This window comes from Asterias amurensis, chromosome 12 (genome assembly GCF_032118995.1).
Source record: "Asterias amurensis chromosome 12, ASM3211899v1".
NCBI lineage: Eukaryota > Metazoa > Echinodermata > Asteroidea > Forcipulatida > Asteriidae > Asterias > Asterias amurensis.
Window position 1 is genome coordinate 10,173,301 of NC_092659.1, and position 14,191 is coordinate 10,187,491.

Genomic DNA, 14,191 nt, shown 5'->3' on the forward strand with positions numbered 1-14,191 from the left:
TTAGTTCTTGTAGCCTTGCTCAAGGCAGTCGCATTATTCGCTCCGAAAAGACGCAGCTGTAAACCCACCCGCCGTATACCCTGTGCATGGTGTGTGCGATCACACCGAATGACCCACCCGTATACACACTGTCACATCGCACGAATACTGTTCACACAAGTTATCGCACTCGTACACCACTAACCGCATGCGGAGGCCGTCAGGCCGACAGCCTTGTCGGGTCTGTATCTTCCCGTTTTAATGTGTTGTATTGAAAAAATTCCAATAGTGGACGAAATTGGGGGGCTCTAGGATATGCTAGTATGCAGCTCATGAATATGTATATCGTTCGTCAGACCTATCAGACAACACAGGATGTGAGGCAAATGAATTATTCATTTTGACGTCCAATCACGCACTTCTCTTATCACGACTTTTGGACCCTATCATGCGTCCGTGGTGGTGGTGTGTGAGGTAAACATGTCTCGTCTTTCGCGGGCATTATGGTAATGAGCTGACCGTGGGAACTCTTCGCTTATTATAGTAATGAGGTCAGTGGCTTCAACACAGATCCTACAAGGCTGTCGGCCTGACGGCCTCCGCATGCGGATAGTGTACGGGGGCATCGTAGTGCGATGTTACGCACAGTGAATACGGGTGGGTTTTACGCACAGTGAATACGGGTGGGTTTTTATACAGCGGCGGTCTTTTTTCGGAGTGAATAATTCGACTGCCTTGAGTAAGGCTATAGTTCTTGTTGACACAATAAACACTCTGACAGAGAACAGGACTTGAATCAAGTCTTCCGACCGAGCCATTCGATGTGTTGCGCCCTCTATCGGTGACTAATAAAAACCAAACAGCAAAAACAACCGTGACCACGTACGTATGCAATGTACCGACGAGAGAGAAAGTAATTGAGTGTAAGTAATTCATTTTTTGATAAGGATTAGTCTGGAGTAGGGATATAAGGATAAAATAACATAATTTTATGCGTTCGATGACTATGTTCCGCGCAATTTCAATCGGTTATCTCGTCAGTGGCGAAGAACTGCCGAACTTTCAACTCTGCTGGAGTGGAGCCCCATTCGGCTGTTCGGAGCCCCATCTCACACACACCATGCACACACGTACACCTTTCAACTTTTCTTGCTTAGCACTCCGTCGTCAACTGACTGTCAACTGTCGAGTTGTCTGACCGTCGATTTGTCTAATCTCCACTTATGACTTAGGTGAACTTGGACTCTTATCTTAGGACAGTCCTGTTGCCTAAGTCAACACATGCGCTCACACGCAGTGCGTACATCTTCAACCATTTGAAGGCTGCACTTTACAAGGAAGAAGAAGAAGAAGAAGAAGAAGAAGAGTTTAGAGAAACTACTTGCGTCTTGAAGGATGTGCATGTCAGACTAGTTGCGATAACGTAAAAACCCTCCTCCGGACTGCCGCACGGGAGGAGGGTTATGTTATAGCAACTATAACTAATGTCAGACATGTCAGAGTCAGCAGACAACTCGTCCGTCGGACAACTCGGCGGATCGGTCGGACAAGTAAATACATACAACTCAACAGTTCAGACAACTCGACAACGGTTCAGACAACTCGATGTGCATGTCGGACTAGTTGCGATAACGTAAAAACCCTCCTCCCGACTGCCGCAGGGGAGGAGGGTTAGGTTATAGCAACTATAACTAATGTCAGACATGTCAGAGTCAGCAGACAACTCGTCCGACGGACAACTCGGCGGATCGGTCGGACAAGTAAATACATACAACTCAACGGTTCAGACAACTCGACATTGAGACAACTCGACGGATTGCCAAGACAAGCCGACAGTTGAATGGACCTCCCTAGAACTGTTTCGGTTTCGTTCCGTTATCGTCTCCTGTAGCATGACCTCAGGGGCCTAATACTAATAATAGGTTTATAATATTTGACAAGACAATAAAGATACTGGTTCATTTAATTTTTGCTGCGTAAATCTCCTTCTTTTTTTCTTCTTTTTTTGCCAAAATTAGGCTTTGTTATGGTGTCCTTTAAACTCTCATTGGCCCTGTGGTCGTTAGAAAATCAACTCCGCAATCTCAAAAATTGTTTAAAATGATAAATTCTTACCGTAATTGAGTCCCCAACTACTCAGGTTTACCACTACACAAATGCTGATTGTCCCCGACCGTGCACATGTTTTTTCCCAGGACAAACATGGAGAATTATCTGCACAGGTTCGTCCTAGAAAGAAAGAACAAATTCCTTTTGCACAAACATGATAAGGACATGTGTCTGGGAACCAGGTGGATATAACAGCTGTACTAACTAATAAGTTTTTATTGCAATTGAATCTTTAAGAGGAATAACCAAACATATACGTACGTTCCTTTTTTGAAAGAAGCTCTTACTTTCTCAAATTTATTCGAACAGCTTTTTAAAATATCATACCCACAACCTCAACTACACTGGTGATCATTCTGTGTTTTGACATGAGAGATTTTGAAGAGTAAAACAAATAAAGTGATCCATTAAGCTCTGCCCCATGGCGTATTGACCAATCGCAACCCATTGCACCACCAAAAGTCCGACAAAATAAATTCCGACATGCGTGCGCGTATGCTTGGCGCACGCGGCGGTGTTGTGCAGAATGGCATTGGAGAGGCTCGCATGTTTATGCTCACCTGTGCGTCGTGGGCGGAGCCTAATGGATCAGTCTATAGATTAAAACAAAATGTAAATACAAATTTTGTATTGAGGTTTTGAGTTTTGAAGGACTGAATTTTGAAATAATGAAATAAAATATATTTCAATCTGAACTGTTATGACACACTGTGACACAGCTAAAAAGTGAGTGAGTTAAAGTGGAAAGATGCAGAACCGTTCAACATCGTAATGAGTGTAAATTGTTATTTGATGACATCATCATTTAGTTAGTGACATCATCATTTGATGACATTCAAGAATACAACACCTTGTTTTTGTTATGTAGCAAACTGAACAGTTTCTATATTTTGTACTTTGTATATATTATAGCTTACTTCCTTTCCATTGATGTCCCAAACAAATGGCTGTGGAAGAAGTGACAAGACGATGGGCACTTTTTACAACAACATCCTTGGCAACCATTTTTATTACATTTGGAGGATTACGCTTACTGCTGATAAAGTGTTCTGCTAATAAAGGTGGGTTTATTAGACGACTGCTTGCATAAAGTTCCTGTAATAAAACAATAGAAGGTTCAATAACTCACCTTCACATTTGACTAAGCCTGGGCGACTAGTGCCATTATTGTCGTAGATGCAACTTTTTGCTAAGTTGTTGTAGATGCAACTTTTTGCTAAGTTGAGTCTCGACTCGGTTAATTGTGCCACCATGCCTACTACAAAAATAATCGCACTGATTACAAAAGTGATTGCGGCTGTCGGTTTGGTGAACCAGTTGTGTCGCTCACGACTATTCACAACAACATAATTTACTTCCGAAACACAATCAGACATCAGTGACACAATCCTTCAATCCTTTCAAAGTGAATTTTACTATTGCGCCTGTAGCAAACATCTGCCGCAATGCATCTTGGACTATAATTGCTTCTCTCTTCTCGGGGGTAAATGGGTACCTGTGAGGGCAGAGATGGTTCTTGTGATTGGTTTAGCCAACTAGCGCACTATAACTGTCGCACAAGCTATATAATACTACCCAGGGAGTTGAGATGGTTTAAGGAATGATCCCCGCATCCCCTTAAGTTGATCCCCTGGCTGCGGCTTCCCAGTTTGTATTGTAATCCAGGGTGTGATCCCTGGCTACACGGCAGTTAACGGTTGTATGGCTTCTGACTGGCTACCCCGAACAAAGATATTGACAAAATAGGGACAGCGCCAATATTGGGCTTGATGGCTCAGTTACTTCTACAGAGTATATAAGAACTAGAGGGCGCACTGGCCTATATACACGACCCAGCATGCGCGCAGGTGGCCATTTTCTAAGTTGAAAAACATGCATCGCACAGCGTGTATTTGTGCAGCCATTTTTGTAAGTTGACAAAACAGCATCATGTAGCTTTCAGTAAACACAAACTCCAATGTGTACTTCATATTCAACTGCATACAGAATGGTGCGCGCGTGTCTCCTTGCGGTCCCGTTGTGTTTGTGCACGAAGCATCACGGGTGCGCCCTCTAGTTCTTTCTGTAACTCTATGGTTAGTTCGGAGGTCGTTGGTACAAATCCCACTCTAGTAAATTCTTTGTTCAACCCCAAAAATGTTTCATTAATTATTATATTAAATTAATCACTGTTTTATTGATGGTATTGTAAAGTCAGCAGGAATGATTTTATTTTGCTTTTTCAGATGGAAAGTTTGATTATTTACCAGTGACAGTCAATTTATGTGCTGAGATGATCAAGTTACTTGTGTGTAGCATAATGGCTGTAAATGTTGTCAGGAAAGGCTCAGGTAAACTTCAAAGACTCTTTTTTTAGTTTCTCTTAACTTATTACAGAAATTTTTTCTTCTCTGCTTTTCTTGTTAAAAAAACAAACAAGCAGGCACTTTGACTTGTTTGACATTATTATTAATGTAAATATTAAAGGCAGTGGACACTATTGGTAATTACTCAAAATAATTATAAGCATGAAACCTTACTTGGTAATGAGTAATGGGGAGAGGTTGATGGTATAAAACTTTGTGAGAAACGGCTCCCTCTGAAGTGCCATAGTTTTCGAGGAAGAAGTAATTTTCCACGAATTTGATTTCAAGACCTCAGATTTAGAATTTGAGGTCTCGAAATTTGAACTCAATTGGTCGTCGAAGTTGCAAGATAGTAATGGAAGAAAAAACACCCTTGTCACACGAAATTGTTTGCTTTCTCAAAATCAAATTTGTGGAAAAGTACTTCTTTCTCGAAAACTTTGTTACTTTAGAGGGAGCTGTTTCTCCCAATGTTTTATACTATCAACAGCTCCCCATTGCTTGATACCAAGTAAGTTTTTATGCTAATATTAACAGTTATTTTGAGTAATCACCAATACTGTCCACTGCCTTTAAGGCAACTTAAACAATACTCTTTTTTGTGATTTATCTTTCAGAGCAACTTACAATTTGCGTTTCTTGGCAAGATGTTTTAAGACTCTTCAAGTGGAGTGTACCTGGTCTACTTTACTTCCTGGATAACCTCATCACCTTTTATGTTGTTGCTTCATTTGAACCGGTACGCCATGAATTATAATGTTCTTGTTACACATTATATTCCTTGCTCTTGATGAATATTTTAGTAATTTTCTTATCAATGGGTGCGTTCGATTAGCTTCCCTGGGTCAACCATGGTCTGCCCCGGTACGTTCGAATAGCTTTGACGTCATTCCAGGGGCTCACCTGGGTCACCCCAAGAGCCTTGCTAGTGGAGTGGGTCACTTGGGGGCTGGCCCTAGGTGCATGACGTCACCACGAGAGGGTGAGTGATTGTTAATTTAGCTCTTGTCAGAGGCTCAACCGAATGAGCACTGCAGGGTCTACCTGGGGAAGCTAATCGAACGCACCCATTGTGATGTCTTGGATGTCATGCATGGTATCTAACAGCTTATAGCTTAAGTTACATTCATGTTGGTGAATAGGAATAGCACCCCATGCATGTCAACATGTATGTTCCTCTTCTTAGCTGTATTGGTCTATCTGATGTGAAATAAAGAATGATAGTCATCTCACCCTCTAGTAAGCTTTGCTCCCAACAACAAAAACCACCCCAACCAAATTGCCCCGATACCCAATCAAATTAGCTCTGTCATGGTTGTAATGCCCCTAACAAGCTCACCCCTAGAAAACTCTCCCCTGACACTGTCTCCTTGGGCTGGAGGATTACAAGGAACACACTAAATTCATACATTTCCTGTGTTTATACATTTGTATCGTGTGTCTCAAAAAAACTGTACACTTTTGATGGCTGCTGAATGAAAAATATATGACTCTGGGGGAAAGTTTTAGATGTATGGATAGTTTATGGCTGCAACTTTCATTTTTTATGACACCAAAAAGTCTGGAAAAAATACATGCTTGGATGAACACCACTCACTGAAGAATAAGTAGCCTACATCTTAGTGTGAGTTTTGTGAGCTCCAAGGGACTTACCTTTCACAAATTGAAAAGCTAATTACAACCCGAGCATGTATTATTTTTGGACTGGTCGGTGTCATATTATACACATATTGACTGGCAACGTGGTAACTAGTGTACGTCTAGACCCACGAGGGACTTTGGGTGACCAGAGGAGCGACCTATTTATATAGGCCCCACTACTGGTCACTCACAGGCCCGAGCCTGAATAGACGTACACTAGTTACCGAATTATGCCAGTCAATATGTGTTTTATGACACAGCTCGGTTTTAAATGTCAAATAAGAACAGAAAAAAGAGTTTTGTAGTTGTTGTTCACGGTTCAAGTCAAGAGAGGGCGCTGTTACCGCGGGCACTATTTGCAAAGACTAGTGCCCGCTCTGGTACTATTCCCGCAAAAAACGCGCGCGTTCACTAGCCTATATTAGTTCATCCCACGTGACCGTGTTTCAGCCAACCAGAATACAGAACAAGCAAGAGGTGTGTTATAATAAAGTTGAGTCCATAAGCTATCCATACATCTAAACCTTTTCCCCCAGAATCATATTCAGCAGCCATTTCAAAAGTGTAGAGTTTTTTTAGTCGCCCTGTATGTAACTGTAAGAAAAGAATTAGGAGTTGTCTTATAATGTATTGGGGGCAACTTTGCTGGGGGGGGGGGGGAGGCACAACACTACAGTCCCTGCCTGGTTGAGGATTCTCTAAACATGTTTTTAATCATCTCCTGTCTACCCTGCTATCACCACTTGGAGCTGTTGGGTCAATTATACACTTTTTAAGGCAGTAGACACTATTGGTAATTACTCAAAATAGTTAAAAGCATAAAACCTAACTTGGTGACGAGTAATGGGGAGAGGTTGATGGTATAAAATATTGTGAGAAATGGCTCCCTCTGAATGCAATAGTTTTCGAGAAAGAAGTAATTTTCCACGAATTTGATTTCAAGACCTCAGATTTAGAATTTGAGGTCTCTAAATCAACCTTCTAAATGCACACAACTTCGTGTGACAAGGGTGTTTTTTCTTTCATTATTATCTGGCAACTTCGACGACCAATTGAGCTCAAATTTTCTGAGGTTTGTTATTTTATGCATATGTTGAGATAAAGCAAGTGAGAAGACTAGTCTTTGACAATTACCATTAGTATCCACTGTCTTTAATAATCCATTTTTGTCCAGATGATAACCTAATGCATTCTCTTATTTTTTTCCAGGCTATGGTGGTTCTCTTGAACAACTTTGCAATCATATCAACTGCAGTTCTGTTTAGACTTATTTTAAAGTAAGTTCACATTTAAGTTCTCCATTAATTGTTTCTGAAAGTAGCAGGTGTGATTTTCCTATGACAAATGAAGAAGTGTCTGTAGTATTTATACCGATTGACACAAGGATTTCAACTGGTTTTAGAGCATCCTTGGAATCGTGCGAGGTGTGGGGCTGAAATTCATGCCTTTGTAGAGAACCTTGGTTTGATTTGGGGTGAGACAGCATTGACTGTGGTTCACAAGGGTGTACTGAGATGGGGCTTGATAGCAAAGGTCCGAGTACCACGGAAATCTCTTGTTTTAAATCTCTTTTGCAAGGGGACTTGACTCTTTTGCTGGATCCAAACTGGGTGAATTTAGTGACTTGTTTCTTGGGGGTACCTTGAAATGATGGCTGGGTTGAAGCTACATGTATTTTGATATCTTGAATCTTGGCGTAATCTTGTTGGCTCAGGGTGGACTGGAGGGACCATCTTAAGCCCAGTTCATAGTTCCTGAGAATGTACATGCGATACGAATGTTGACGTCACAAATTCGCAACGAAAGTCGCAGTGGGTTGAGTTTTGCTCAACTCTTGCGAATATCACAGGGAAAATAGAGTTTTGACGTCAAATTTGCATCACATTCCCATCCGCAGGCAGTATGAACCGGGGTTGAGGTGTCTAGGTCTAACTGTTGTTTGTTGGGCTCTGGAAGTGGAGATGCGTTCTCGAGGTAGAGCTTACTCGGTGCAGTGAAGGATGTACTGAGAGCATTCAAAATAATATTATTAACATTCATGGCACTATATGGTTCAATTCCACCCTACATAAAGTCATTGTCTGGATTTTGCTTTAAATATATGTTGGTGAATGCTCGTCTGTTTTTAAAAGAGTAGTGGCCTCGTTCCTGTGTGTCTCTATGAGAGGATGACATCATCACACCACTCCTGGGTGAAGAAATACACTGATTAAGAGTTTATAACTTTTGCCATATTAAAATGTTATTTTCTAGATGAGAAGTTAACACTGATGTCAAAGGTTGCACAAGATGTAAAATTACATTTTATTCATAATGCATTATTTCAAGGGTTTGGGTACTTTTTGTAACACAAAACACAATGTCCACATTATTTTAAACTTACACGGTTTGAAGACAATGGTGGTAGAAAGCTTTCCTATACCAGTATTTGTATTAAAATACAAGTATCTTCAAACCATGTAAGTGTAATGTAAATATGTGGACATTGTGTTTTGTGTCCTTCAAAAGGTACCAAAATCCTTTTAGAAATTTATATCCCTAGAATCACATCTTTTAAACTTCGAATCGCTGCATTTTTTTTTTAAATTTTGATGTTGGATTTTCATTGTCTGATATGTATGATGAGTTTGTTAATTAAAACAATTTGTGTTCTTTTTTTACAATAACAGGAGAAAACTTGGGAAGTTACAGTGGGCCTCACTTGTTATACTGTTCCTGGCCATCATGTGTCTATCAAGACAGGCAAATGTTACACACAGCAGTTCAGATGCTAAACTTATGCATCATAATAAACAAGGACAAAATAATGAGAGCCAGCAGTCATCCCCAACCATCAAATGCAATGTGCAACCTGGCGACTATTGTTCATCAGATGGTTTGCCTATTTGCTCAACAAAGATTATTCAGTTACCTTCTTGGCGTTACAAGTTATCCCTACTCGGTCAATATGAAGGACATTGTTGGGTCTTACTGCAGTGCTTCTTATCGTCAATGGCAAACATTTACAACGAAAAGATATTTAAAGAGGGTCATGGAATGGAGGATAGTATCTATATTCAGAACACTAAACTTTATCTGTTTGGTGTGTTTTTTAATTTATCATCAATTGTTTTCATTGATAAATATTGGGAACGTGTCACAAAGTGTGGCCTTTTTCATGGTTATAACAAATTCTCATGTCTTCTGATTTTTGTGAATGCCTTCATGGGGCTGACAGTAGCGTTGATACTCAAGTTCAGAGACAACATGTTTCATGTGTTATCGGCACAGATCCTCACTGTAGTGGTAATAACGTTGTCTGTTTTGTTAATGGGGTTCAAACCATCCCTTGAGTTTTTCCTGCAGGCGCCAATAGTGCTGTTGGCTATTTATATTTACAATAATAGCAAAGATACGGAAACACAGAGTAAAGACAACTTATTGGTTACTTGATGAAGTTTTACTAAGAGCAAAGATTGTAACCACATTGTGACTTTTGGTTGGTGGAGTCGCAGTAACCACCAGCGTTCGCATTATTTTAATCGAATTAGTGCCCACAAACTTGATATGAAAAATAGTAACAGCTTTCATGAAGCCTGTTCAAAGATCCAACAGAAGTAAAACTGTATGTGAATTTGGGTCACCTTGGGGTTCGTTGTCAGTCAGTGCCTCACATTATGTTTGAATTTCCTTTTATAATTTACCCAACGGGTACAACGAAACACAAAATATCAGCTTAAATTTTGGGTATTTTATTTTATATATGGCCCTTTTTAAAAAATAAGCTTCCTCCTTTTCCCCCACCAAGTGGCTTTGGTGAGGTTTGGGTGTTATATGTCAGTATTTGGATAAGATGTTGCACTGTTCACAAGTTTCCAAACAATTGAGTTTTATGTTCAACCAATGCCTTTGTGAGGTATGTCGCCATGCACCAGTGTTGATCAAGTTAAGTTTTGACCCATCTGTGGTGTTTAGGCTTAACCACTGAGACACTGATCTGTTGGATCAGACATCTTGGATTTGAATAGAAACTAAATAATATCTTTAAATCGTTTGCAGTACCCGCTGCTAAAACATAGGATTCGAACTGCCTCTAGCTACCGGGCAATCTCGGTGGTCTAGTTGCTCTAGAGCTGCAAAGGTCATGGTTTCGAATCACACCCAAGTAATCTGTGATTTTTTTTCACAGAACTCTGGAAGCACTTAACACACAGCAGTGTATTTGGGTAATAACCAAAATAAATATTCTTTGTCCCTGATGCAAATTTAACATCTTTAAAACTAACAACTATAGTCAATAGAGGGCGGTATAACAACTCTACACAAATCAGCCCCATTTAATTGGCTAAAGGGGTACTGTTTATGGTGTCTATGCATTGTGTCTATGCAGATGTGTTTCCTTCCAAATGACATCCGTCCGGCTGGGAACTTTCATTTCTGGATTTGTAACTTGGGTAGGGGGTTGCTCTTAGGGAAAGGAATTTTTTTAATTATTTTGAGCAAAAAAAGGTGACGGTGGTGAATTTAACTAACTGGTTTATGATTGTAACCCAAGTTAGGAGAGGCATTTTATATATATGTATTTGGTCGGGGTTTCCCTGAGTGGAAAATATGGAGTAACTGTGTTTAGAATAAAACAAGTTCATTAAAATGTGTGTGTCATGTTGGGTTTATTTTAAAAAGTACTTCATTTTGTCACAATTCAAAACACATGATGTAAATAGAATGTAACACCTCATTAAAGGGCAACGTTATGCACCAGTAAAGAAGCTACAGTTTCCAGCATTCATAAGGTCATATCTTATATTTAATGTGAGAGCAAAGAAGATGAAATTCATTGCCCATACCATACACGAAAACAGTAAAGGTAAACTAGCAACAAAATCATATCCGCTTTGCGGATGGGTCTTAATTAAATTTGAATGCATCAACTATAAATAGACTGTAGAAATGCAACTTACGAATGATCAAAGTGTATTCTGGAATGCCTATAAATTAACTAAAGTGGCTGAATCAAATCTTAACTAATTTGAATGCACTACGGTCTATATTAGCTAAGAAGAAACCCTTATATCATTTGAGAGGATTGTGGGGAAAGGGTGAATTCGAATGCATGCATATTTATTGATTGCATTTTTGCTGAAATTGTCCGGGAAAAGCTGTATAGTAGCTTTATATACACAGTTGCCAGGGTAAGATATTGCATTTTCAATTTTTCCTTTTGGCATAATATAATTATATTTTTTTTGTGATGTTATACTAGTAACATGTATCTTCCATAAGAATCGATTTTGATATGAACTTGAGTGACATATGAGGCTACAGCAGTGAAGTCAGCTATTGTGAGCTGATGTCAAAGGGCCCATGGGAAGGAAATCGTACGGTACAGATAGAAGCAAGTCAATATTCATTACGAAGGAGGACGCCTTGCTCGTTGTCAACTGATGAGTAGACCTACACTAGAAACACTACCAGCTGCTTCAACTATCGTTGTCTCATAAGACTGATCTTATTCTATGCGTACAGCAAGGAATGTACAACAAGATTTGTCTTGCAACCTTAACCAGAACAGTGTACTTTTCCTATCCAAAGTTATAAGGATAGAACGTTTCATCTTTGGAGTTAACTCGAGAGCAACAGCCGACGCAGTGTGGAGCCTTGATTGCACTGCTGATGTAACCATAACCGTGCACTTTTATTTGTAATTATGGGCCTATCCGTGATAATTGAAGGATAGAACTTTTCATTCTTGAGTTTACTCGAGAGCAATAACCGATGCAGTGTGGTGAGATGATTGTATCAGTCTGCTATGAATAGGCTTTAGTAGCTGGATAGATGTTGATGTAGATGTGATGTTAATCTCAACAAATTGACAAGTGATTCTAAATACTTGTGTGACGGACTTTGACGGGTTAATCGTGCGGGATATTATCCTCACAGGAATCTACGATATTTTTCACGGCTTATATCCCACACAAGGAACACAGACATATGGAGACTCATAGTTGTTGGGAAGCCATCTCCGGGACGTACCTCAGGAGGACGGCTACGATGATGATTATGATCTCGCACAATATACTGGCAACAATTTGAAAATAACGAAACGTGCATGAAACGCCTATGTTTGACTTCAGCGGGTTAACGTCGGTCATGAGTCTGTGAAAGGATTTAATCTGGGAAAGGATAACACTTTACGCCTGTGTTGATTAATGCATGTGTTGATCTTCTATCATAATCGCCCATTTCATTGTACCCGGCATTGTTGGACTGCCATGTATCTTCGGAATCATAATCTTTCCACGGATCCTTTACTCACATGAACAATATTCTGCAGGAATCTTTATTCGACACAACGCAAAACTTGATCGATTCTGCTATGCCGTGTTTGTCTATGTCGAACATCTCAAGGAAAGTGTTGATGGCACGGGACAAAACTTAAAATATTTTCAAATTCAAATTATTTTTAAGTTGTTCATCTCCGAAGTTAATGGCTGATACGGACTCTGCAATGGAGAATTCTTCGTCTGTCGCCAAGATGATATCTGCTTTGGTAGTTGATCAGAATGACAGTACTTACAAGACAGCTGAGCCTCACTCCTCTCCTTCTGTTGATGGGCAAGCCTCACCGCCAACCAACCCTGCAACAATTGTTGGACTGTCTGTTATCTTTGGAATCATAATCTTTTTAACAATTGGAGGCAACATATTGGTGTGTCTTTCCCCAGTTATCAGCTGTAAACTACGAACGGTCACATTCAATTTTCTGGTCTCGTTGGCTGTTGCCGATCTTTTACTGGGAGTTACCGTTCTACCATTTAGTGCAATATCAGCTCTTACTACACATTGGTGGTTTGGGGTCATCTTCTGCAATATTTACATTTCATGTGATGTTCTCTTTAGCACTGCGTCAATTCTTCATCTTCTAGTTATAAGTCTTGATCGCTACATTGCCATTACAAGACCTTACTCCTACAAGTCTAAAATGGATCATTATAAAAGTGGTGTAGTTATCACATTCGTTTGGATTGTCTCATTTTGTGTCTCATTTATACCAGTGCATCTTGGATGGAATACCCCCAACGGTCATGTCCAAAACTATGATACACCAGGCAGATGTGTTTTTACCTGGAATACAAGTTATAATCTATTTGACGGTATTATACTATTTTTTGTTCCTTTATTTTTGATGTGTGCCGTGTACGTGAAGATTGTTTTAATCGCTAACCGTCAAGCTAAAGCAATTGGGAAAGTTATGGTAAACCCTTACCGCAATGAAAGTACATGTAACAACACACATCACAAGCAAATTGATGAACACAAGGCAATTAAGATAATTGCCATCGTCATGGGCTGTTTTGTCGTCTGTTGGGTTCCGTATTTTACAATGTTCACATTTACAACTGTATGTGACTGGCAAATCTCTGATGTTTGTTACCAGGTGGCTTTGTGGCTTGGTTACACCAACAGCTTGGTAAACCCTCTCATCTATGGTCTGCTAAACCGTGAATTCAGGAGAGCTTTCAAAATCATTCTATCTTGTTTCAGCTTAGATTTAAGATGCGGTAGGAGTCGCAAAAACAAGTCCAGCACAGCGACAGCAATGAATGTATCCGGCAGACACAGTGTTGTAAATCACATAAACGCAGGTCATTTGCGGCATCCTCCACGAACACCAAGCCAAATTTACCTTCAATTATTCAAATCTAATGCTGATGATGCAAAAAACTGACATTCAAACGTGGTATACAACAAGAACGGGAATTTAATGGTGATTAAAGGCAGTAGAATGCACTATAATGGTAGTTACTCAAAATAATTATTAGCATAAAACCGTAAAACTCGGTAACGAGTAATTGTGAGAAACGGCTCCCTCTGAAGTAACGTAGTTTTCGAGAAAGAAGTAGTTTTCCACGAATTTGATTTCGAGACCTCAGAATTAGGTTTTGAGGTCTCGAAATCAAGCTTACCAAAGCACACAACTATGTGTTTTTTCTTTCATAGTTATCTCGCAACGTCGACGACCAAATTGAGTTCAAATTTGTACAGGTTTTTTATTTTGTGTATATGTTGAGTTGAGATACACCAAGTGAGAAGACCGGTCTTTGCAATTATCAAAAGTTTCCAGCGCTTTAAGTATT

At 39.8% G+C, this 14,191-nt stretch overlaps 2 protein-coding genes across 3 annotated transcripts; both read left to right on the top strand.

Moving 5' to 3' along the window:
• The first annotated feature begins 73 nt into the window (after window positions 1-73).
• On the top strand, window positions 74-10,668 carry LOC139945496 (UDP-sugar transporter protein SLC35A5-like). Of its 2 annotated transcripts, XM_071942860.1 has the most exons (7): window positions 74-89; window positions 761-902; window positions 3,001-3,149; window positions 4,314-4,418; window positions 5,051-5,172; window positions 7,284-7,351; window positions 8,744-10,668. In XM_071942860.1, the coding sequence occupies exons 3-7, from the start codon at window positions 3,032-3,034 to the stop codon at window positions 9,504-9,506; spliced, it is 1,176 nt and encodes a 391-aa protein (XP_071798961.1). In that variant the 5' UTR covers window positions 74-89; window positions 761-902; window positions 3,001-3,031; the 3' UTR covers window positions 9,507-10,668. The 2 variants fall into 2 exon arrangements, with proteins under 2 accessions (XP_071798961.1, XP_071798960.1); XM_071942859.1 differs by lacking the exon at window positions 74-89 and having other exon boundaries at window positions 679-902.
• Window positions 10,669-12,540: 1,872 nt separating this feature from the next.
• On the top strand, window positions 12,541-13,782 carry LOC139945407 (histamine H2 receptor-like). Its single transcript, XM_071942756.1, has one exon. The coding sequence runs from the start codon at window positions 12,541-12,543 to the stop codon at window positions 13,780-13,782; it is 1,242 nt and encodes a 413-aa protein (XP_071798857.1).
• The last annotated feature ends 409 nt before the right edge of the window (window positions 13,783-14,191 follow it).

Bases quoted from the DNA above. Each gene is read 5' to 3' on its own strand.
- LOC139945496 (XM_071942860.1), top strand. From the start codon at position 3,032: ATGGCTGTGGAAGAAGTGACAAGACGATGGGCACTTTTTACAACAACA. The intron at 4,419-5,050 runs GTAAACTTCAAA...TTTATCTTTCAG, and splicing joins TGTTGTCAGGAAAGGCTCAG to AGCAACTTACAATTTGCGTT. The intron at 5,173-7,283 runs GTACGCCATGAA...ATTTTTTTCCAG, and splicing joins TTGTTGCTTCATTTGAACCG to GCTATGGTGGTTCTCTTGAA.
- LOC139945407 (XM_071942756.1), top strand. From the start codon at position 12,541: ATGGCTGATACGGACTCTGCAATGGAGAATTCTTCGTCTGTCGCCAAG.